Source organism: Ailuropoda melanoleuca, chromosome 4, assembly GCF_002007445.2.
Source record: "Ailuropoda melanoleuca isolate Jingjing chromosome 4, ASM200744v2, whole genome shotgun sequence".
NCBI classification, from domain to species: Eukaryota; Metazoa; Chordata; class Mammalia; order Carnivora; family Ursidae; genus Ailuropoda; species Ailuropoda melanoleuca.
In genome coordinates this window covers 7,972,073-7,996,660 of record NC_048221.1, presented here as the reverse complement: position 1 = coordinate 7,996,660, position 24,588 = coordinate 7,972,073, and the positions used below count along the sequence as shown (strand labels likewise).

Below are 24,588 nucleotides of genomic sequence, written 5' to 3'. Positions count from 1 at the left end.
ATTAGGTATGTTCACATCGTGCGCAGCCATCACCACCATCCTAAGTCAGGACTCTCCTGGTCCTTCCCACGTACGTGTGCAGCACTGAGGACAGCGCTAGAACCGTATCCGCATACCACACCGGGACTCAGGTTTTTGCTTACTATGTCCTGGATGTACTTCCTGTCGCTTTTCTGCAATGTAATTTTTGATGTCTGTTTAGCATTTCATTGTACAACAGACCCTAGTTTAGACTTCCCCTGTTCTTGGGCATTTCAGCTGTTTCCACTTGTGGGCAGGTGACGGTCTGAGTAATGCCATGACTGATAGTTGCGTTACTAGTACATGAGGCTCCTGGTAGCAAAAGTGCTGAGCAGAAGAACCTGACTGCGAAAAATATTAATTTCTGAACGACACCAATTGATTCATTCTCAATGATAATGACTAATTTGCACATTTTATGCCCGCAAATAAAGAGATGAGAAACCACGGGAGCCTGCAATCAGAAAAGGGAGTAGGGGCAGGACTCCAAGGGATGTTCTGGTTGTCCATCTCTCATTTATCAGCCGTGAGTCTGAGCAGGGCACAGGGCCAGGCGCTGAGGACACAGCATGGAAAAAACCCCTCATGGAGGGAAGACAGTAAGCAGACAAACATCTCGCAAACATGGTGACAAGTGTGTTGACTGCCAGGAAGGAGGGTGAGTGGTGTTCTGATGGTGAAGCAGATGTGCCCTGGCCAGGGATCAGAGGAGTGTCTCAGAGGTGGCACTGAGGCTGAGGTCTGAAGGGTGGGGGTGGGTAAGGCATCCAGGCCAAAGGAACAGCATGAAGGGCGTGTGGCAGGGAGGAGGGACTGTAAGGCTGGCATGGGGGAAGGTGTGCACTACGAGCCCAGGGGAGTACAGGGGGTTGAACAGTGTACCCTAAAGTTCATGCCCACCTGGAACTTCAGAATGTGATCTTATTTCAAAATAGGATCTTCACAGATTTAATTACTTAAAGAGCAAAAATGAAGTCATCCTATGTCAGGGTGAGGCCCAACTCCAATGAGAATGTCCCCATGAGAGACAGGAAAGGACACAAATACACATGGGGGATAGGCCATGTAAGATGGGAGCAGACTGGGGTGATGCGGCCACAGGCCAAGGAATGCCGGGACCACAAGCTGGAAGTGGCGAGGAAGGATCCTCCCCTAGAACCTTCGGAGGAAAAACAGTCTTGCTGACACCTTGACTCCAGACTCCAAACCTCCAGAACTCTCAGAGAATAAACTAATACGGTTTTAAGTCACCTAGTCTGGGGTCCCTGTTACAGTGACCCTAGGAACGCAACACTAGGGTCTCTGGTCCCGAGGCCCAGGCACACAGGTCAGCCCAGCAGGGCAAGAGCCAGCACATTCTCAAGAGTTTTGGTACATGTGGCACCGGAGTGGATGCCAGAAAAGTAGGCCCAGGTACATGGCCCCACTAAGAAAAGAGAGTGTCTCTTTTGGGTTAATGTATTTTTTTTTAATTAACACAAACTCTTACTGAGTACGACATACATAAAGGCACGTGCTCTGTGGGGGAAAAGTCTTCTCAGCATATGGGGCTGGGAAAACTGGACATCTGTCTGTGAAAGAATGAAGCTGGATCCTAACCTCACGTCCTAAACAAAAACTGCTCAAAGATCATGGGCCCAAATGTAAAAGCTAAAAACTCTTGAAAGAAAACACAGGGGTAAATCTTTGTGTTCCTAAATTTCTCTGTGGCTTCTCAGACATGATACTGCAGCACAAGCAAAAGGAAAAAAATAGATACGCTGGACTTCATCAACATTAAAAACACCTGCACTTCTAAGGACACCATCAAAAAAGTGAAACAACCACCCAGAGGACAGGAGAAAATATCTGCAAATAACACATCCGATAAAGAGAGTGTTGAAGAAGAGACACTAATAATGACTGACGAGCACCTAAGGAGATGCCCAACACCGTTAGCCACCAAGAAAACGAATTAAAAACCACAACGAGGTTACTGTGGCATACCCACTAGAACGGCTAGAGACAAAAGGACAGGTGACAAACACAGGGGGGATGACGGAGAAACTGGAACCGTCACACACTGCTGGTGGGAACGTAAAAATGGTGTGTGGCTATTGCGGAAAACAGTCCAGCAGCTCGTCAAAAGATTAAACGAAAAAAATGACCACTTGATTCAGCAATTCTGTTTAGGTATTCACGTGATAGAAATCACAACAGACATCCGGCCAAAATCTTGTCCACCAATATTCAGAGCAGTATTATTCACAGGAGCCCCGAGGTGGAAAACGGGCCAACTGTCTGCCAAGGAACAAAGACATTACCAACATGTGGTCTAGCTGTACGACAGAGCATTACTCAGCCTTGAGAAGGAAGCATACATGCTACCACATGGATAAACCTTGAAAATACTTTGCCTACTGCCAGAAGCCAGTTGTGAAAGGGAGGACACATCCCTCTATTTATATGAAATGTCCAGAACAAAAGCCAAGGAGAATAAAGGGACAGGAAGAGAGCTGAAGAGGACAGGGCTTCTTTCTGAGGTGATGAGAATGTTCTAAAGCTAATTTGTGGTGATCACTGCACAACGCTGAACACAGTAAAAACTAGTGAATTGTATAACTTAAGTGAGTGAATTCAGTGGTATATAAGTTACGTTAAAAAAAAAAAAAAGCAGGGGCGCCTGGGTGGCACAGTGGTTAAGCGTCTGCCTTCGGCTCAGGGCGTGATCCTGGCGTTATGGGATCGAGCCCCACGTCAGGCTCCTCTGCTGTGAGCCTGCTTCTTCCTCTCCCACTCCCCCTGCTTGTGTTCCCTCTCTCGCTGGCTGTCTCTATCTCTGTCAAATAAATAAATAAAATCTTTAAAAAAAAAAAAAAAAAGCAAAACATGCATAAGACATTATCAGTATACAGGCAAACTGTTTTTAAAAGGTAATCCTGTCTCAAAAATGCAAAGCCACGGGAACTTTACGCGTCTGCGTTTGGGCTTATGTTCCATCACCAAGGGTTCTCCTCTTGTCCCTAGAGCTCGCAGCCGATTGGGTGAGGAGCAGGACAAGCCACCTGCCCCACCCAAGGGTCACGTGGTTACCGGCACGTTTCAGTGGCCCCTCATGATCACAACTGAACCGGCGAGCTCACTAGTCTGGGTGGTTCGGAGCTTCCAGGACAGGGCCAGGGCTGCCTGACCTCGTGGACTGGGGAGCACTGGGGCTGCAGTCAATCAAGAGGAGCCCCAGGGAGTGTGACCAGAGGCCCAGGCAGACAACGCTGTTCGTTCTGGGGTGTGCCAAGCAGCCGTGCACAGCTGAACGCCACCACCCGCCTTCTGGGAAGGGTTGCTTCATGGACATTTTTATGAAACTTCAGGGCTGGATTTCCAGCCGCCACCTCTGCATTCAGAGCCCCAAGCATGGGAAGCGCCTGATATGTCACCACAATACTAGCTCTGCCGCCTGTGCTGGCACAGGGGGCCCACCAGCTGCCCACGGCCCTGACTCAGCCGCCTACACCTGTTGCTGCCAGGGACCTGGCTGCAATCTGCTGAAGACTGTGCTCGTGTCACCTGGGAGCCTGGATGAGGGATCCAGCTCAGGGGTCGACGTGCCCCAAGTGAGGCTGTCTGACCCCCCGCTGGCACTCCCACCCATGTGGCAGGGCAGGTTCCCCCCTGACCCATTACTGTTTCCCACTGCCAGGCACTCGGGAGAGCACACCAAGCTGAGACCGGCAGTATTTTACACGAACCTCATGTAAACCTCCTGCACCAGGTCAGTAGGACCGGAGCAAACTGGCCCCGTATCAGAGGTGTCGCTGTGATAATGAAAACCAAGAACGGCCGAAGGGAACCCGCTCGGGTTTTGGATGAGCCCCACGGTGTAGCAGTTGAGTCTCTGCTCTCCTGACCCCGTCCCTGGCCGGCCCTCTCCAGCATGTACCTTGAGCCACTGCTTCTCGGTCAGCGAGTCGCTGTAGTCCACCTCCTTGCGATGGCGGGAGCCGCGGCCGAACATCTTCTCCTCTTCCTCTTCACAGGTCAGTCGCTCCACCTCTGCATCGTCCTTGATGATCCACGACGGGAGCTCGTCCTCCTCCATCAGGCGCGGTTTCCGCTTGGGGTTTCGGGCCTCCTCGCGCCTGCGGTCCAGGTCCATGCGCTGGGGGGCGCGGAGCAGGGGACAGAGGGAGAGAGGCATGAGCACGGGGAGAGCTGGGGGCACCCAGAGGGCATGTGGCAAGGGCAGGCTTCATTGCCTTGGGCACCACTGCTGGCAGGCAGCTCAACAACAGCTCTGAGGTCTCTGGCTCGGACAGCAGACCCTCGCTCGGACAGCAGACCCTCGCTAGGGGCTCTGCCTCAGGGACAGAGAATTCCAGAAAAGACGGGAAGGTCGCAGAAGAGGGGCCAAGGGCCCACGCTGACTCCATGCTGACTTGTGCTTTCTACCCAGACTAAGCCTGAGACAGCATTAACTCCCTCTGAAAGGGAGCCTCAAGGACAAAACACTCAGGAAGATAGGCATTAGGCAGGACTGAAGGTCACATGTGGGATGGTTGTGTGTGTGCGTGCGCGCACATGCATGCATGTGTCCCACCACTGCTGCAACACTCTTAGGGGACCACGGAAGAAAGATAGGTCAGTTAGGAGACAGCGTGGGGCCCCCTTGGAGAGATGCCCCAGCTCCATGACCCGCCGGAGACACCGCTGTCACTGAGAAGTTTTGTTCTACTTCATGTCGATAGGGTGGGGCGTGCAAAGCCCTCAGAGTGCCCCACGGGGGCGCCCCTGTCTGTCCGCGGTACCTACCATGAACAGGTCAAATTCCTCCTCGTGCCGGGCAATCATCTGGTTCACCGTCTCGTCGTCGGGCACTTCATCTTCTTCCTAGAAGGTTTCACACATTTAGTTCGAGTGCGGAGAGGCTGGGGTGGGCGGCGGCCGGGCTCGGAGGCGAGCGGCGGCGGTCCATGGGAAATGAGCTGGCGGTCCCAGTCCGGCTGCGGTGGATGGGGACCCACACGGCAGCGAGAGGCACACACGCACACGCACACGCACGCTCCTTGGGATCAGGGCCCTTGCTGGCCGTCTCAGCCGAGAAGCCGAGGATTGAATGGGCATGGAGACTGAACTACCCCTCTCACCTTTAGAGGTGGCTCCTCCAAGTCGGGGTTGACGCCCGCTGGCGGAGGGGCAGTGTGGGCGAAGCTGGCACTGCCGCTGCCCGTGCTGCAGTGTCTGCTCTGTGGATAAATAGAGGACTTCAGTCTCCAGGGCTGTCAATCCGGCGTCTTTCACCAGCAGTTTAGAAAAAAAAAACCACTTCAAAGAAAAAGCAAGTACTCATCCTCTTTCCTTTCAGCCCACACTCCCTTTACTCCAAAGGGATGCAAAAAAAATAAGAGTGCAAAAAAGGTAAAAAAACAAAAATGAAAGCCGCTCATGCGTCCACCACTCACGCTGGGGAGGGGGTTGGGGCTGGCGCTGCCCTCACCTCATCCTGTTCCTCGTGCTCGAGGATGGCCTGCAGGAAGGCACGCCTCTCGTGGCTGGAGGACTTCTGGTCAAACATGCCAGCCTGGATCACCTTCTGGTCAACATTGAGCTTGTATTTGGCCGCGGCCAGAATCTTCTCCTCTACGCTGTTGACCGTGCAGAGACGGAGCACCCGCACCTCGTTCTGCTGCCCGATGCGGTGGGCGCGGTCCTGGGCTTGCAGGTCCTAGAGGAAGAGATGCAGGTCAGTCCTGATCCAGCTCTGTGGAGATCTAAGAGGCAATCAACCTCGCAGTGCCATCGGGAAAGGCCTTCCTGTTCTTGTGTGACTGCCTCCTCTTGCCGGGCCCTTCTGCCAGCCCCAACCAGCAGCTTCTGAGCTGGGAGCCCAGGAACGCAACCTGGAGCCTGTGCTGGGATGACGATCCCCCAGATCATCCCTTCCCATCTTACTGGCATTCTACAGGTACTCCAGGGCATAGTGCTATTGGGAGGGCAAGTCCTGGGCCGTTATATTCCTAAGCAGCCCATGTCACAGCTGCACAGGTCCCCTCACCTACCCCAGGAGGGCCCCGCGATTGGTATGGCCGTATTGTGGTTAAGGGCACCATTATGGGACAGGGCCAAAGCTGGGCAGCATCTTGGCAATGCCTGGCCTGGTTGTGGGCCCTGCTCCTTCCCTGCTGTGCGGCCCAGGCCGAGGCCCAACCTCTATGAGCCCCAAGACTCACTCTGTTGACACAGGCCCTTCTGGTGATTGTGAGGGGCGAAGAAGTAAATGGCATTAGATACTCAGCCCAGAGCGTGCCACAGAGCAAGCTCTGATCAAATGGTAGCCGTGGCTGCCAACACTCTCTGTATCATCACCCCAGCTCCGAAGCAGAAGGGCTCCCAAGAAACCCTGCATCCAGACCCCAATGGGCTTGGCAGAGGCCACACGTGGCGGAGAGCCAGGAGTGCCTTTTATCTACAGCTGAGCTCCCCGGTTCGGCCAGCATGCTTTCTGGCAGTGCTTCCAAGCACTGGCTAACGTGGCCCAGCAGGACCTCTGTCCACTGTCTGCCTGCCGATGGGGACAGAACACCACAACCACGTCTCGGGAAACTGGCTGGTCACAGAGGTCTTGGTGAGAATTACGCCCCAGGCTGATGGTAGAAATGGACACCGGTAACTGACCTGAGCATCTGCCCATCAGATGGGCTGTAATTCACACACGGATAACTAGTGCCTCCAGGCTGCGGGGAAGGACATGCTCATACCCTGGGGCAGCCCTCTGGAGGTCACTTCGGCAGAGGTGACCACAATCTACAGAGGACATGTCCATGAGCCAAGCAATCCCACCTCTTGGGATTGACTGGTGAGTCCTTGTACAAATACTCCGAGAGAGGGACAAGAGGGCTCCCTGAGCAGTCACACTGAGAAACAAAACCCAAATGCCTGCCAAGCGCGGTCTGAGTCGAATCTCGAGGCCACTATGTGCCCGGACACCTGGCAGCTGAGGAAATGGCTGTGTGAAGTCCCTGTGGGCTTGCCCCGAGGGGAGAAACACACCAGCTGCCGGAGGGAAGAACATGTGCTAGACTGTGCTATTCCTGTGTGTGTGTACGGGTACACACTGGCATGTGCTTAGAAAGAGCAGGATTGGTGGGAGGGGGGAAAATGGACTCTCTCTGTTATTTTGAGTCATTGATATTTGCATTTAAAAAGGTTCTTACTTTTATAATGAAACGTCAAGAAGCTAAAAACTCACTTAAAAATTGCCGTTATCTATCAAATACCATTTCTCTGAAGCTACTAGCATAGAGACCTGGATAGGGCACATGGATACAAGGTAAGAGCAGCAGTGTACAAACACGCCCAAGTGTGCGAGAGCTCGCGTGGGCACACGGTCTGGAAGGCTTGGATCACGAAAAAAGTGACAATCACTGACGGCTGGTAAGATTAGGGCATTTTCCACTTTATATATTTACATAAAACCAGGAATTAAATTTTTTTTAAATAGGAACGGAATATGTTTTTTTCATAATCAAAACAAAAACCAATGTTTTAAGAAATAAAGGAAAACGAACACTCTAGAGGCTTCTCTACAAAGGCCTCAGGAGCTGTGGGTGCCGCTGGGCCCTCGAGATGGGAGAGGGTCTCCGGGGAGCCTCAAGTGCTGCCCCCCCCGCCGCCCCACCGGCCAGGGGGCCAGCCCAGCCTTACCTGGTGGGGGTTCCAGTCACTGTCGAAGATGATCACAGTGTCAGCCGACTGGAGGTTTAGCCCGAGCCCTCCGGCGCGGGTGCTGAGCAGGAAGATGAAGTACTCGGAGCCGGGCTCGTTGAAGGTTTTCAGCAGCATGCCCCGGTCCTCCGCTTTCGTCGTTCCTGCGGGGCGCAGGGAGAAGGCTGTCAGCAGGGGGGGACCATGCATGGCGGGGTGGGGGGCGACGGTGAAGAGACACAGAGGAAGGACAGATGGAAGACAGTGCTGGCACACACGCCACAGAGGCTTCCCGGGCCAACTCTGCAGTCACCACACACGCGTGCCTGAGCTGCGACGAACAAGCGATTCAGGTTTACGGTGAACATGAGCCAATGCCACGCCTCCCACCCCAGGAGATGAAAAGGATTGCCAACAGGCCACTGTGTCAACTCGGAGTCAAACGGGCCCTATGCGAGCACTACACAGGGCGGGTGCCAGGGCATGGTGCCCGGAACGAGGACAATGGGTTTCTCTATTCACAGAGACTCTTCTGCAGGCAAGCACACAGGTGCCCCCTAACAGGGACTCTTCCCTGCAAGCAGGAATGGCTTCCCCCTCTTCCTGGAGTCACAGGGACTCTCCTGTGACCATTCAGGACACGATCTCCAGCACTGTGAGCACTAGAGGGGCACATAAGCTCCTTGGGTTGCTGCCAGCTCAGAGCAAAGGTGCCTTTGGCAAATCAGGACTCATTTTTGGTGATGAAATGAAAATTAGGGGCGCCTGTGTGGCTCAGTAGGTTAAACATCTGCCTTCAGCTCAGGTCATGATCCTGAGCTCCTGGGATCGAGCCCTGCATCAGGCTCCCTGCTCAGTGGACAGCCTGCCTCCCCCTCCCCCGCTCCCCCTACTTATGCTCGCGCTCTGTCAAAATAATAAAAAATCTAAAAAAAAAAAAAAAAAAAAAATTAAACGCTTCCAGCCACTTGCCCAACCATCATGATGAATAGCACGGAGACCCAATGCCCACAGGAGCCTGGGCTCCAGGCATGCCCCCAGCTGCCCCTTCCTGAGGAAGGGCTGAGGCCTAGAGCAGGGAAGGAGCAGCTCATGCTGAAGTGCCTGCTGCCCCCATGCCAGCCCACACCCTCACTCTCACTGCTCTGATAGTGGAAGGTTCCATCTCACAACATGTTGCTGAGCCCCTGCCTTTTGTCTGTACTTTGCCAGAGCTGGTCTGTGACCAAATGGGTACTGAGTAGCGGACAAAAGTCCTCTCCTCACCATGGAGGACAAGGAAAGAAACGGGGCAAATGAACAGCTGCTGGGGCAGGTGGGAATATGCTCTCCATCTAGAGCCTCTCCTGAGGATTGGCATGGTGACACAGACTAGGACCAGCACGCACAAGGCCTGGCCCCTGAAGGACGGGCGAGCGAACTGGAGAGGCCTGGCCATACCACTGGCAGGGGTGCAGTTTTCAGTCTCCAAGGAGTGGGAAGGAGGTCCCAGAAGGAGGCAGGGACACAGGGAGATACACACTGTCATTTGTGCTTATAAAGGTTACCCTGGACGGAACTCCAAGACCAGGCTGACAGAAGGCAAGACGGGCACAAAGGGCATGCTGTGGGTGAGGGTGGGGAGGCCAGAGACCGACAGGCGATGAGCCCAGCAACCACAGGTCTGTAGTCTGTGAAACCACAGTTCCACCAGCTGCACAGCAAAAAACAAATGAAGGTACAGAGGTTTGGGGCATCCTGCCAGGGAAATGCACCTGGCAATGAGTTGCAATCAAAGCGCTGAGAAGCTGTGGGAAAGAAGCTACCGACTTAATCGTGTTCAAGCCAGCAGCTCTCAAGCTCACTCTTCCGGTGAGTCCGTGCACTCTCACAGTTGGACACAGCGCAGGGACTTCCTCTAGTGCCTCCCCGGCCAGTCAACATGGGTCAGAACACATGCCCAGCATGCTGTCACCATCTCACTCAGCACCCTCCTCCCTGGGACTCCCATGTGCTGGGATCAAGGCCGAGAAACACAGCTTCCCAGAAGAGTACGAGGGTCGAAGCTAAGCACTGTTCCCAGGAGAACCTGCTGTCATCCTGCATCACCAGCTCCCTCTCTCCCTCACCCACTACCCTCAGTGCACATGGTTTGGGCACGGATGAGCCTGATTCCAGCTCCAGGCCTGACGAGTGACAGCTCTACAACCATCTGGCAGTGGAGAAAAGGGCATGTGGCTTACAGCAACCTAATGAGAGCCAGTCCTTGGACCTGTGGGGGGAAAAGATGGGCTGCACCCTCTGTCGGGGACACTGAAAAAATATAAGGAGAGCCTGAACAGGATGCCTGAGAACGAAGCTAAGATGGAAGACAGTGGGACGAAGAGCTTGAGAAAAGCCCCAGCAATATCATCTAGACACATGGATCCAGCTGCACCTGAAGCAAGCTAACCCCTGGGGCTCAGTATACTTTTTCCTGATGTCCACAGGAGGTGGACTTCTGCCACTTCCCACCAAAAGAGGACCACAACCACTGGACCCCAAGTTGCAGTACAAAGACCGTAAGCCTTGTGTTTAGGAGACATGGTGTCAGATCCAGGTGGGCCACTCTCCTAGGCCACAGGCTCTGATCCAGCCACAATACTTGCAGAGCTCTCCCTCCCAGTCCTGCAAACCTGTGTGTCACTGAACGTGCTACGCTCACTCCTGATGCTAAACCCAGTCTCTGGGTCTTGCTCTGCCTCGTGAAGGAGGGTACACCAGCCAGAAGCTTTGTCAGTTGTGCATAACAAATCTCTCCACAAACATCTCTCTTGGTCACACTCACCATCGAGCCTGAGGTATTTAAAGCCACGATACGCAAAATAATCTTCCATGATCGTCATGAGGGAGGTCATCTGACAGAAGAGCAGCACTTTGTGGTTGGTGGCACGGAGTTTGGGAAGAATCCTATCGAGAAGCTCAAACTTCCCCGAGGCTCGGTACAGGTCCAGCCTGGTGAGCAAGGAGTGGAGGAAGAACACAACATTAGCGACGGCACTCTGTAGACAGAGAGCGAGGAGGAAGCGCACCTCCCATCTCCAGGTTGACCTGGGCGCCTGCGCAAGCTGCTCATCATGGGGGTCAAGGGCACAGAAGTGGCTTCCTAGACAGACCCGCTGACCTCTAAGAAGTTTCAGCAAAGCCATTTCAAGCCAACTAAAATATACTAGGGCCATTCTTGGTCAAGGGTGAGCACATGATTGTCATCCAACTCAAATACTTTTAAGAATGAGAAGAGGGGCGCCTGGGTGGCACAGCGGTTAAGCGTCTGCCTTTGACTCAGGGCGTGATCCCGGCGTTGTGGGATCGAGCCCCACCGGGCTCCTCCACTATGAGCCTGCTTCTTCCTCTCCCACTCCCCCTGCTTGTGTTCCCTCTCTCGCTGGCTGTCTCTATCTCTGTCGAATAAATAAATAAAATCNTAAAAAAAAAAAAAAAAAAAAAAAAAAAAGAATGAGAAGAGATGCTATCGGCAAACAGGAAGCGAGGCCTCCTCCCTAGTCCATGAGAGAACCTCCAGGACCAAAGGCTCACGCCGGTGTGCCCACTCCGCGCCCCACACAGGGTTAAGGACCACTGCGCCTTCTCTCATTCTCTCTAGTCAACCACCCCTGGCTTACAGCTGTGCAGACTGAGGCTGGGGAGACAGCGTGACATGGCTGCTGATGTGCCAGGGCTAGGACTCGAACCCAGGTCTGTGAGCTCCCCATGAGGCAATTTGGTATAAAAAAATATATAGCAAAACAACTTTTTGATCTTGTATTTGGTGCCTCTGTTCTCCAAAACTGTTTACTAGCTCACAGAACTGCTGGTGGCCTCAGCTCTGTAACAAGGCTGTTTGCAATGAGGAAACCTAGACGGGGTGCCCACGTCCAACAGCAGGGCTTAATGAAGCCTGGTTGCATCATCACTGCTGGAGGGGCACCTGGGTGGCTCAGTTGGTTAAGTGTCTGCCTTCAGCTCAGGTCATGATCCCAGGAACCTTCTCCCTCTGCCTCTCCCCCTGCTCATGCATGCGCTCGCCCTCTCTCAAATAAATAAATAAAATCTTAAAAAAACCAAACAAACCCAAAAACATGCTGGAAAAAACCACCCCTGACAAGGTAGATCGAATACCATCTCTCTTAGCAGTCACAGTTTAGACTCAGAGTAATTAAGAAGGCTGTCAAGGGTCACAATGCCCAGATGTGGCACTACGGGGCCTGGAAGTCAGGTCTGCCTCTCAAGATTAATGGAGAATTTCTAGTCCCTTTTTTGGGTTTGTCTGTATTTTCTAAATTTTCTGCCACAAATATAGCCTCTGAAATTGGACAAATGTGACGAGAGCAATGAAGCCAGTCAAGAAGTGAAAAAGACCTTCATGTGGACAGCATGCCCGCCCCCTTCACTGGGCAGCTTCTCACCCTTGCACGATGCCACCGGTAAAACCCAAGTGCTCGGAGAAGGACTCCTGCAACAGAATGAGAGATAGGTCAGCGCAGCGCAGGAAGAGGCGACTCAGGCCCACACCTCGGAGCTCCCACACTGGTCCTCAGTGATCCACAGTGGCTCCGGGGCCACACACGGACGCTGCACACTGCTTCTCTATTCTGCTGATGTCCCTTCCCTTGGGCTTCTTCAACCAAGAAAACTCAGTCACGATGGAACACTGTTAACCACCGAAATGAGCGCACAAGGATTTGAGACCAGCCTTGGAATGGCGGGACGGACTCCCAGGGACAACAGGGATTTGCAGAGATCCCGAGACTTCAGTACAGACATACATGCGCAATTCAGAAGCAAGAATCCAGACTCTCAAATGGTATTGTGGCCCAAAAAAGTTCTGACCCAGAGATTTCATGACAAAAATAGCTGCTCTCGATGCTCCAAACCAGGAACAGCCCCCCATGTCACTGAGTGGGAAAAGCTAGTGTGCCAAGCAGCAGAGGCCGTGGGACCTTATCAGGTGGGAAAAATAACCCCAAAGAAGAGTCTCGGAATGCTTTCCGTGGCTCTCTGAGGGCAGACTTTCTGGAGCTTTCGTTTCTATCATGTATTTCCCTACATTGTTTGGATTCTTTACAACAATCACTTATGAACAGAAAATCAATAATGAAACACTGTACAGGCATTACCTATTTAAGATATTAAAAAGTATTTTTAAAAAAGCCGTCAGGGAGAGACACTGCAGCTCTCTGAGAAGGGAGGGCCTGCTGTGCCTGGCAGTTGGCCTCACCTCGATGTGCTGGAACATGTACGGGTGGTTGCAGATCTTCCTCAGCTGCATGATTGTGTTCATCAGGGTCTTGGTACCACCTTTGCCCTGGGGAGGCAGAAGAGAGGCCCGCACTGGGTCTTGATCCCCGGGCGGGGTTGGGGGTGCAGTGGGAGGAAGACTACAGAACGGGACACTTCAGAGGAGGTGTGGCTTGTGGCAGAGTAACTGGGAGCAAGGGGCTGGCTCCTGTGGAAGCACAGAGGGCTCGAAGCCAGCTCTGGGGAAGCACAGATGGCCAGTACGCGGGAGGGGCTGGCAGGACAGGAGGGAAGTAAGAACGGTAAATGGCTGAGGCTGAAAGACAAACGTTTTCCTTGGTTGTGGGCACTGTGGGGAGTCCCTGGGGGGCTGCAGTCAGATGGGCCATGACAACTCAGGAAGATTTCTGGCTACAGAGAGAAGGACGGACGCAGGGGTGGGTGCCTGCTGCGGGCCGAGAAGTAACCCAGGAAACATGCTGCTGCACCCGCTCAGGGAAGAAAGGGCCCACAGGACACATGGAAAGGAAGACATGGGGAGGAGACATGGGGCGCAGAATCGAGGGACCTGGAAGGACATTTCTGTCCTGATGAGGGGAGCTGGGATGGGTGGGGTCTGCAGCCTCAGAGCAGTCCCAGAGGTGGCAGCCCAGTCCTCCCTCCATATCACTTCAACCTCACTTAGTAACAAGGTGAAGGGGCTTAGTGGCCATGGCTGTTGAGTCAGCTCTTTCCCAGCTGGGAAGGTGAGAACATTCTAAAACTCTGCTGGGGGTCGCGCTGGGCTCCGCCCTGTCGATGGATGCATCTGCAGGAGGCCAGCATTTCATAAGCAGAGGACACCAGACAGTGACAGACTGGGAGGGTCTTGGGGGACTCCCTGGAGATGGGTCATTAGCCCCTGATCAGTCAGCCTTACCAGATGAACCCGTTCCCACCAGCTATGATTTAACTATAGTCATTCGATGCCCTCAGGATGGTCACCAGATCAGGCCTTAACCTCCACAGTAAACTCCAAGGAGGCAGAAGGCTCTGCTGATAATAGGATGCTCGAGTCCCCCCACCACGGCCTTGGACGTCCAGACAGGGAAGGGGAGGGGCCCATGTCTAACCTTCTTGTCCTTCTCGGAGCCGTCGGTGAGCAGCACCCCCTTGGCCTGCATGTGCCTGTAGAGCACTCGCTGTAGTGCAGACATGTCACACTTGATGACGTATTCCACCTGTGGGGGACACACATCACCAGTCAGTTAGGGGGAGACTCCCTGAGACTAACACCCAGCCTGGGCCCATCTCTGGTCTCGGAGCATCTCAGAGGCACTATCCTGGACCCTAGGACATGTGCTTGGAAGAAGCCCCCATAGCCAGAGAGCAAGGGGAGATGGGCTATGGTAGGTGCAGTGGGACAGAGAAACGTAGAGGGGATGTCCTTGGCCTGAAGGGGCAACTTGGCTATCTTCCCAAGGCTCCTCTACAGCCCACTGGGAACCAAAGGGCAAGTACTGCAAGGGGGAGTGGAGGGTGTCCTGGGAGGGTAGCCGGGGGACTGGGACCACAAGCCAGAGCCATCCTGTGGTGTGAGGGGGCCCACGAGCAGCCCACAGCTGCTAAGCACTGCCGGATGTGGGCGGATGGGACCCGCCAGGCATCGGGTCCACAGACAAGAGGGGGGCTTCCCCACTCTAAGCCACACCCGCCTCCATGTTACAGAGCCAGCGCGTGTGAACGGCCATCCTCAAGTCACGTGGACACAACAAAGCTGAAGCAAGACCAGGGCCACGAGAGAAACAACCTGGACCACTGGAGCGCCACCGGACTGGGCCCACTCTGGGAAAGCCCTGGTGCGACACCGCACCGAGGCTTCGTCCACTCCCAACAATCCATTACCTTCTCAGGCAACTGGGCTTCGACTTCCTTCTTGAGCCGCCGGAGCAGAAAGGGCCGCAGCACTTTGTGGAGACGACGGATGATGAGAATCGTCTCCTCCTCGTTCAGGTCCACCTGGCACCCCCGTGAGACAAGCAAACAAGATTATCTCCAAAGGAAAGAGGGGGGATGCAGAGAGCGGTAGGCAGGGTCATCCAGAGTCGCCTGGTCCTCAGTTTCAGACTGCCGAATGCTTTAGGGGGCTTGGTGGGGCACCGTCTTCCTTTACTTTGGGGACCTGGGACCTTCCACAGAATTCTTAGGGTATAGAAACCAAGGCTCCAGGGAACCACACCCCACAGGCCTCATGGAAAGAAACACACAGGATAGTTGGTTGTTTCCCCAAGAGTAATATAAACTCATGTTTCTGGAAACCTGCCAACACATCCAAACGAAAGGTGGAGAACACCACGTTTATAGAACTGTTGGTGTGAAATGGGTGGTCCTCATGGAGGGCTGTCACTGGGAGCCCCAAATCCTCTCATTTCAGCCTGGCAGGGACAGAGGGAAAGAAACTCTGCTCTCCCAAGGTGTCTGATACTCTGCTAAGAAGCTAAACTTTTAAAAATTAAAGAGTCAAACAGACCACACTTAAACTTATCCCTCTGGGTCCCATGATCATCTCTCAGTAGAGCTTTAGAACTTTTGCTAAACTTAAAAATAAATAAAACCAGAACATTTGCTTAGAATGAGGATCCTGGAAGTCTGAACACTGGGGAGCTGCTCTCTGGAGACTCTTGGAAAAACCACGGTTTCTCCTTCAGAAGGGCTTCTGTCTCCACGGGCGCCAAGGAGAGGGTACCTCGCGAATGATGGTAAGGTGGCACCGGCTGGCCTGGGCCGGACACAGCAACAGCTCCGGGCAGCCCAGCCACCGTAGGGAGTGACGCTCACCAACCCCCAGCCTCTGCAACTGTGCCCAGTTTCTCACAGGTTCCAGCCACAGCCTCCTTCAACAGAAAACACGACCTGCCCACAACCCCCCTCCCCCCAAACCCCAACGACACAGGAGGCTCACAATGGGAGCCAGCTTGGGGACTTCATCAGGCAGATAAAGACCTGGCCCCCGACGGCAGTGCTGTAGTCTGGTTTGCAGGCTGGCGACACCACCCACAGCCATACAGACATCAAGAGCCACTGGTCAACAGCACTCTTTAAAAACAAAATATACAGACTCTGACCACGTTGCTCCTTTGAAACTGGCTGAGCCTTCTGCTGCCCTTAGGGTGAAATCTGAACTCTCTATAGGCACCGACAGGACCCCGAGGAGCTCCAGCTGTGCCCTGCCAGTCGCACAGCTGCCACAGGGCCAGATTCCTTGCCCTCCCTGGGCCTGAGGCACCGGGTCAGGGAAGCCCCAGAGACTCCCCAGAGTTCACTCTCTTGATTTCTGCCCGTCAGTCTCGGTGCAAAGGCAGCTTGCTCAGTGAAGCCTTCAGCCCCGGGCCCTCAGCGTACACCAGAGAGAAGCCAGCGGAGCCTGGCACTGTCCATTCAGGAACAGTTCCTCTACGGACGGCCCACGACCATGGCTCCCCTCCCTGCCCTACCGCCGGCACGCAGCCAGCCACGCGCACAGACCTTTTCTCCGGTCATGGCGAAGGGCGCGTTGAACCACTGCTCGAAGGTGCTGCAGCTCTTGAAGATGGTGGGCAGCAGGAAGTTGAGGAGCGCCCAGAGCTCGGGGAGCTTGTTCTGCAGCGGCGTGCCCGTCAGCAGCAGGCGGCGAGGGGCCACGTAGTGAGTGTTGAGGACCTGTGTCAGTTTGCAATGGTGGTTCTTCATTCGGTGGCCTTCATCAACAATCATGTACTTCCAACGGATCTGTGGGCCCAAGAGCAAGCAGTCAGGGGAGGGGCAGCAGCGGGGCTGCCCCCACTTGAGCTTGACTCTCCCTACCACTAGGCAAGTCTCCAGATGGGCCAGCATATTCGGGTGAAGAACTTGAGCATGACGAGGTCCCCGGACCAAAGGGACCGGCTCACTAGGTGACAGTCACACAACAGCACCTCTATGAAGCATGGGGTGCAGACAGGCACACCAGAGACACTCCCCTGACCTACTGTTGGGTGAACGAGCTGCAGAACAGTACTCTGGTTCCCCCCAAATTATATGCTTAAACGTAGCACAGAAAAATCCTCCAAATAACGACCCCCTCACTGATTAGAGAGGGCCCTGCGTGGGGGGTCTACAGGGAATGTGGCTCAGAAATGGGTACATTTTCCAGGCATCAGGCTGTGCCTCTAAAAATAGGAGTGCCATAGGTAAGTTCGGACAGTGAGCCCCAAAGGGCTGGGGCCGTGCCCAGAGCCTGCCGGTGGCTACACGACCGACAGACACGGGCTAGACGTGGATCCTCACAGTAGGCGAGAGTCTACAGGCGGGAGCCCCAGGTCTGAATCGTGCTTTAAGTCTGCAGAACCCCATGATGAGCCTCAGAACTGCTCTCTGCCTCAGCTTCCACCGCCAGGGGGCACAGTGAGGCCTGAGTGAGGTGGTGCGTGTCAGGCGCCCGGAGTGAAAAGGCAGAGCTGACCAGGGCAAGGGCAAGGCGGCCATCTCCCATGACGAGTCTCCGTCGCTTGGCCTTGACATTCACTAATGACGCTGTCAGATAAGGATTTTCAGAGCCTCGTTCTTGGGCTTGGGATGGGCCAGGCTTTGCCCTAAGTCAGACGGGTTAATCTGCACCACAAGCCCGAGGGGAAGAGCCTGCTCGCTAGACCCCAGCTCCCTGGGCCTCTGTTCCCTTATGTGTAAGCTGGGAGATGGACAGGAAGCACCCCAAGTCATTACAATAACCGAGCCCCTAGAGGTGACTTGTGAACACATCCAGCCCTGGGTCAAAAAACCACTGCTCGACCTTCTCTCTACTGGATGGGTAGTGGTCAGAACAGAGGCATCACCTTTAGCCTTCAAACTGGGAAAATGGCCTTTTGCAGGCAAGGAACCAGGCTTATTTTAAATCTGGGCCAAGGCATGGTCTCAGTGATTCACTGATGGTCAGACTTCACAACTATGCCAGCTGAGAGGCTCCTAGGCCTGTACAAGCCCCACCAAATGCGTGCCAGCCTAGCAGCCCAAGGCCAATAGAACACAAAGGGCCTCAAAGTCTCAGCCCTGAATGCTGAAATCATACCTGCTTTGCGGGATGGTGTCCTGAGGGCTGTGGTGGGGGTGGTACAGCTAGCAGGGAAGGAGGGCCGAGGCCATGAGAGTCAGGCAGAGACAAGACTGGCCTCACCATAACCCTGCCAGGCACAACAACGGTAGGGCTGGCAGGTCGGGGGACACCGAATGTGATGAAGCTCTTTGGGCAGAAGCTCTGAGGAGCTGGTCTGTGTGACATACATAGGATAACCCTGGATCACGTGTTCACTGACACCACGTGACCATGGGGGGTTTGGTGTGTTTTACACAAGGACATGCTACCTTCGCAAGGATGTGCTTATCCTTAATGATGTACTCGTAAGTCGTCAGCAAGACGTTGAACTTGCCACTTCGGAGCTGGGGGACGAAAGCACGTCTGGCTGCTGGAGAACCCTGTGAGGGAGAGAACGCATGCACGGCTCAGCCCTAGGGCCACAGTGGCTGCTGTGGAAAGGCGCTAGGCAAGGCTGCTGGGCCTGTCCTCCAACCCTGCGTGCAGAGTGGCAACTGCAGGCAGAGGAGAAAGGCATGCGGGCCATGGGCAGCCGGGGGCCTCTGGGAAGCTTGTTGTCTGCCCTACACCTGCCCTGGTCTCTGTGGCCAGTCAGCTCCCTCCTCATCCCAGGGCTCCTCTCAGGCCTCCTAGCTGGAAACCAGGGCCGCTGCCTCAAGGCTTCCCATGTGAGTGTGGCCCAGCTGACCACTCCCTGATGTAGCTCCAGCTTCTCCCCAGTTAGCAAACCTGCCCCATCCCTCCCCAGTTCCAAACCCCTGACCCATGTGACCAGGGCCCCAGGGTATAAACCTGGTGCTTTCTCCAGGCTCATATTCCAGGCTGACTGAACTTCACTGAATCCCATAAGCTCTTGCCGGCAGAACTATTCTTAGCTCCTTAAAGGTAACAAGTTCTCCCTGCACACACTGTTCCCAGTGTCAGGACCCCCTCCTCCCCATCATGTGGCAGAGAGCCTCACAGCACAGGGACACAACCTGGCTGCATGAGGGCTGCCCACTCTGCCTCAGTTTCCCCACTAAGATAACAAGCACAATTAGTTTCTACCTCATGCGGTAAATTGATCTAGATATGGCCCACAAGTCCCATGTCCTGTAGACCACAGGCATACTCGTTAAGGCATCCTACATGAATGGGTTTTAACCAAAGCTCAGGTGACAATAATGAAATCTTCCAGTGAAAGCACTGATGGCACCAGATTCCACGAACTGAGTCCATGGCATCATTTACAAAAGCAGCATTACTTGGAAATAAATAAATGACCCAAACCCTGCATCAACAGCATGATCCCATGAGTACAACATAGGAAAACGTGCGCATATACGTCACACCACTCATGCAAGTGGACTTCCTTCTTCGCTCATCTGTACGCCCCACTCTCCTACCCTGACTTCACGCATGTCCATCCCTTCAGACTGTGACCTACCTTGTAGGACACCTTCACCACAGAGGGGGCCCACTTGTCAAATTCATATGCCCAGTTTGACAGCGTGCTGATGGAAACAAGGAAGGGACAGTCAGGTTCTTATTCGTTCATCAATAGCTCCTGTCTATGCCGATGTCCACTGAGGCATGAGGCCGACGTGGCTGTGATGCTCAGAGCTGGCCAAGTAACCGACCGTCTGGGGGAAGGAGGGGGTCATGCCCAGGTGAGAGGACCAGGGACACACAGAGGTGTGGCGGCAGGTACAGGGGCAGCTGCTGCTAGGGTGGCAGGAGCTAGGCGGCTGCAGAAGGCCAGATCCAGGAGCTGAACCTGGGAGACCAGTCCTGTCACTGCTATGGGGTTCCAGGCCCCTCTGAGAACACGCCATGCGCTGTAGGCCTGATGCCAGGAAACCCGCAGATTCACAGTGCCTCAGTTTAGGCTCAGAGCCGTGCTGGAGGTATGCTGGGGAGATCAGGGAGCACAGGGGACACTGTAGGCTCTCTGTGCCACCTCGAAATGAAAATGGCCAGCCACTGCAGGCTCCGGCCTGGTAAGAGACAATGGAGATGGTGAAGGCGCCCTGGCCTCGGACGGAGGGCTGGAGGACTGGGTGCAGAGCAGGAGAGTAGACTCTCATCTGCTCCTCCATGGGACGAGCAAGGCCAGGAAGAGCAGGGACAGAGAAACAGGCAGGGACCAGGCGCGGGGGCAGGTGGAAGGTAGACGAGGAGAAATAATTCACCTGGGACAAGAGACGGAGCCTCGGGTGAGGGTGATGACAAGTCCAAGTTCCCGGGAGGTGAGTTCCCTAAGAAATACTGGAATATTCCGTTTTCAGTAAGAAAGGGAACTTACTCAAAAAGTCTAGTCTGGGTAGTTTATAAAGACAGGACTCAAAGGTCGAGTGGAAGAGACTGCTTGTGGCTTACCCAGCTCCCTGCCGCAAGAAGACCCACTGAGGGTGATGCTGTCTTTACCTTAAGCCCCTAGCTCCCAGGCTCCTCAGTAGCCAGGCCAACCAGCTGGATGCAGTTAGAGCCAATGAGATGAAGCTCAAGTTGCTGGGGTAAAGTGGGGGAAAGCTCTCAAAGGAGCATGGAGAGAGGGGAGAACCAGTTCTTCTTTGCCCTGTTCACCAACCTGGGAACCCAGATGAAATGATGGAGGCAGTGCAGCTATCTTGCAACCATGAGGTAAGAAGGTTAAGGCAGAAGTCATACATTAAGGGCAGATGAGCAGAAAACTCTAGAAGCTTGGACCCTAGCATCTTGGAGCCACTGGGCCTGCAGATGAGGCATTATTGAGGATCAGCAAGATTGCCCTGGTATAGTCACTGAAGTCCGGACTCTATTGTATGGAGCAAAGGCAGACAGGGCACCAAGAAAGAAACTGAGGGCCAAAACATGAGGTGTGGGGAACATCTGTAGTAGGAGGGGAGAAGAGCCAAGAGAGTCGGGGGCAGGGAAGACTGAGGAGCCAGGCGGGGAGACAGAGTCTAGTGGGAGGCAGGACAAGCAAACTCATGGTGGACAGTTGTTCGTCTCAACAGATGGATGGGACAGCTGGATGCCTGACGTCTAAAACTGCTCCCTTGGGCAAAAGGAGCTCTTCTGGCCGGGAGGAGATGTCATCTGATGGACCAGACCCTTGTGTGGTGGGACATGGGTGTAAAAAGCCTGAAGATAAACACATGGAAGCTGACTTATATTATCTTGGAAAAAGGTATTTTGATTGGAAACTGTGCCAAGAGACAAAAAAAACTGAACCCAAACACTGTACTCTAATTGGCAAAGTTGTTTCACATGGATTAACTACTTGGAAAGTGCCGTACACGTATACGCAGCCAGTGATGTACACTGTGAATGAAAAAATAAGAAGAGCTAGGAGCTCCGTGGTTCTGAGTGAGACACAGCTGTTGGCCATGACTAGACACAAATCACATTAAACACATACAATTATATCCTAGTGCTGTCCGCTGACAGGGCCTGCCAGTAAGGAAGCTTCAGAAGCGAGGGGCACCCCTAGCACCCAGCTCTTGGTTTCTAATACAGTTCTCTAAGAACAGAGGCCAGAGCTTCTTAGAGAAATGGCTGATTCTAGGCCTCAGATAGCAAATGTAAAAGTAAAGCAGGTGCTGAAATACAACTAAGTGTCTCAAAACCCCACAACAATGGGGCCATGTCAAAGGGACAGAGCAGTCAACTAAAAGCTCCCCATGGCTAACGCTGGGATGATTCGAGAACAAGACACACTAGTATTGGTGTACAGACTAAAGTATAAAATAAGTACCCATGAGTCTACACTGATATAAATGATTAAATACATTAACAAATGGGGAGAAGAAATATATCTTCTGCACAGAAGAAGTCTAAAGAATTTATAGAGCTATTTGCCCCTCAAGGAGGTAGAGCTTAATTGCCCACTTACATGGGCGCTGGGCTTAGGGACTGTTCCAGAATACAGTATATGGAACGGGAAGAAAGACTAACTTCACAGGGCAGACACCTGATGAGCAGGACCTCAACCATGTGATCAAGGTCAATATCACAGGGGACAAGGCACACTGACAGTAACGACCCCCGAAATGACGTCATGACAGGGGCCCTTCACCCCTGTGCTCTTTGGCCCCCACGCCCACCATCCTGTCCAAGCAGGAGAAAATTACCAGACAGACACAAACTGAGGGACACCCTACGAAACACCTGACTTGTCCTCCTTGAAAATGCCAAGATCAACAAAAACATGGAAAGCAAGGTGCGCTCGCAGACCACAGAGGGCGAAGGCTACAGGAAGACTGAATGCAGTGTGGGATCCAGGAACAGCAGTATGGAATCCTGGAAAGGCAATGGAATATCAGGAGAAAAGTAGTGAATGCTGAATCAAGTCTGGAGGTTAGTTAACAGTGATGTGCCCGCTGGTTCCTGAGTTGTGACAAACGTACCAGTCATGTGAGATGTTATCAACAGGGGAATTGGGGGAGGGCACACAGAGCCCTCGAGAGTACCTCTGCAACTTTTCGGTAAAGCTAAAACTATTCTAAAGCAAACACCACAATACAATGACCAGGACGTGGAACCAGGAAATGGGAAATCAACCTGAAGGGTCTGCCCAGACCAAATCTGGAACAACTTAAGTAACAAAATAATGAATGTGTCCATTCGGCCACTTTCAGATAGAGTTACATAAATAAATTAATACATGGAAAAGGCACAGTTCTTCCTTAGAGTGGATCTCCCACACATGTAGGAGGAGCAATGGAAAGAAAGCCACCATCGGCCCTTCCCACAGGGAAAGGGGTCCCAAGCCAGACTCATCTGATGGATGTGGAAATCTCTTGGGAGAGTATGATGAGAAATGGGACCTTTCCGTGGTCTCTAAGTGCCTCGCCATCAGGAACTTACAAATTACAAAGGGAAACTCCTAAGATTATGTGGGGAAACTGGCACCCATCACCTAAAGGAGACCAGTTGTCTTTATAACTGTCCTGGAGTTAGGAAAGATTTGGGAAGCTAATAAAAAGGAATATGGGAAATCTTTATTCTATTTTTGTAATTGTTTATAAGTGAAATAATTTCAAAATGAAAAGTTACAAACAAAACACCTACACTGTAGGACAGCATGCTGGAATGAACTACTCTGGGGGAGATGAAGTCAAACTTCACACTCAAGCAGAGGGGCGCAGGAGCTAAAAAGGGGGTACTCCAGTCACTGGTGGGCCGGAAGACAGTGCATGGGCAAGTGCAGCACAAAGCTGAGAAGCTGGGTCTGGCTATGACGGGGGAGGCGGCAAGGCCATCTGTCCTCAGGCTGGGACCTTCTGTCGCACTGTGAGAACAGTTCTCTCTTCATGCGGATCTGTTCCTAGCAGGGCAGCCAAGTTTACAGGACCATGAAGGAGGGAAGGCAGAAGGAAGAAATAAACTTCTCCAAGTAAACTCCCGGAGAATTCTGGGACCCTCCAGAATGGCCATATGGCCTCTGGCGGCCAGGCCGTCTTAAAAGCAGGAGGCTATCTTATTTCCTGTGGGATCGGGGTATGAGCACTCAGCTTCCTGTTCTCCCCCTGGACAGCTGATTTGAAGATGAAGTGGTCGCTGCTGAGTGCTGGCCTAAGGTGGTGGTGGTGGGTTCCCATCCAGGGCCAGGCCAAGTGTAGACTACAGATACACCAGGATAGACCATACCCCAGGCCTGTGACTGGTTTCATGCACAACATGAAACCCGAGCTGGGTCCATGAGAGCCAGCCCTAGGACTTCTAGAAAAACTCTGGGGCAGGTGAACCATATTGTGGCAATGCTGAGCTAGGAAGAGGGCTGCCTGCCGGAAGGAGGTGGCCAGGAGTGCCACGAGGTGGTGAGTAAGAGCCTCTTCAGGACTCGGTGGGAGGACCCAGATCCTATCACACTAAGCGTTGGGGTTGCGGGGGCCAGGCTGGGACATGGACCGGAGGGCTCAGTGCCCCAGGGAGGAACAGTTAAGGACATTTACTCAAACGGCTCAGCTCCACTCTGCTAGCGGGAGCTTGTCTGGCTCCTGCAACACCTTGTGTAGAACGTGCTGGTTGGGGAACTTGAAGGGGACCTCAAAGTCATCTTGTGAGAGCTGCCCCAACAGGGATGATGGATGGGCACTCCCTCACCCACCCTTCTCCTATCCTGCCCCTTGAAACCAGAGGCAGGATACCGGGGGCTGAGTTGTGTCCCCCCAAGTCCCCTCAGAATGGGACTGTATTTGGAGATGGTGTCTTTAAAGAGCTAATGAGGTGAACCCAAGCAGCAGGGCCTCCCTGCTGGACAATCCAGACCCACCTAGGGGTGAGAGCACTTACGAGAGAGGTACTATGATGAGAAAGGGTCCGTTGATCCGCTTGTGCTCCATGAGGTACGTGATGAGAGCGATGGTCTGGATGGTTTTCCCCAGGCCCATCTCATCAGCCAGGATGCCATTCAGGTTGTTGTTGTACAGGGACACCAGCCACTCCAAGCCTTTGATCTGCAAGGAGAGAGGCGAGCGGTCAGGACTGAAGCCCAAGTCTGTACGAGAGCATTCCCTGCACTGCAGAGACACAGCACAGCTAGGCACAAGGTCGGCCCAGCCATGAACCACCTGTGGCCA

The 24,588-nt window shown here is 53.5% G+C and overlaps 1 protein-coding gene across 10 annotated transcripts in view; it reads right to left on the bottom strand.

Annotated features, from left to right (window-relative positions):
* Positions 1–24,588, bottom strand: part of SMARCA4 (SWI/SNF related, matrix associated, actin dependent regulator of chromatin, subfamily a, member 4) — an 87,648-nt gene that overhangs the window by 18,654 nt on the left and 44,406 nt on the right. For 7 of the 10 annotated variants that reach the window (XM_034657791.1, XM_034657788.1, XM_034657787.1 and 4 more), the window contains 14 exons: positions 24,302–24,465; positions 19,470–19,536; positions 18,313–18,423; positions 16,462–16,704; positions 14,842–14,955; positions 14,070–14,177; positions 12,938–13,024; positions 12,126–12,172; positions 10,508–10,674; positions 7,702–7,865; positions 5,495–5,722; positions 5,145–5,243; positions 4,810–4,887; positions 3,941–4,159 (listed from right to left, as the gene is read on the bottom strand). In XM_034657791.1, coding sequence (XP_034513682.1) covers positions 3,941–4,159; positions 4,810–4,887; positions 5,145–5,243; positions 5,495–5,722; positions 7,702–7,865; positions 10,508–10,674; positions 12,126–12,172; positions 12,938–13,024; positions 14,070–14,177; positions 14,842–14,955; positions 16,462–16,704; positions 18,313–18,423; positions 19,470–19,536; positions 24,302–24,465 — 1,896 coding nt within the window. The remainder of the gene's footprint in view (positions 1–3,940; positions 4,160–4,809; positions 4,888–5,144; positions 5,244–5,494; positions 5,723–7,701; positions 7,866–10,507; positions 10,675–12,125; positions 12,173–12,937; positions 13,025–14,069; positions 14,178–14,841; positions 14,956–16,461; positions 16,705–18,312; positions 18,424–19,469; positions 19,537–24,301; positions 24,466–24,588) is intronic. The other 3 variants (XM_011227630.3, XM_002921358.4, XM_011227631.3) reach the window with 1 other exon arrangement.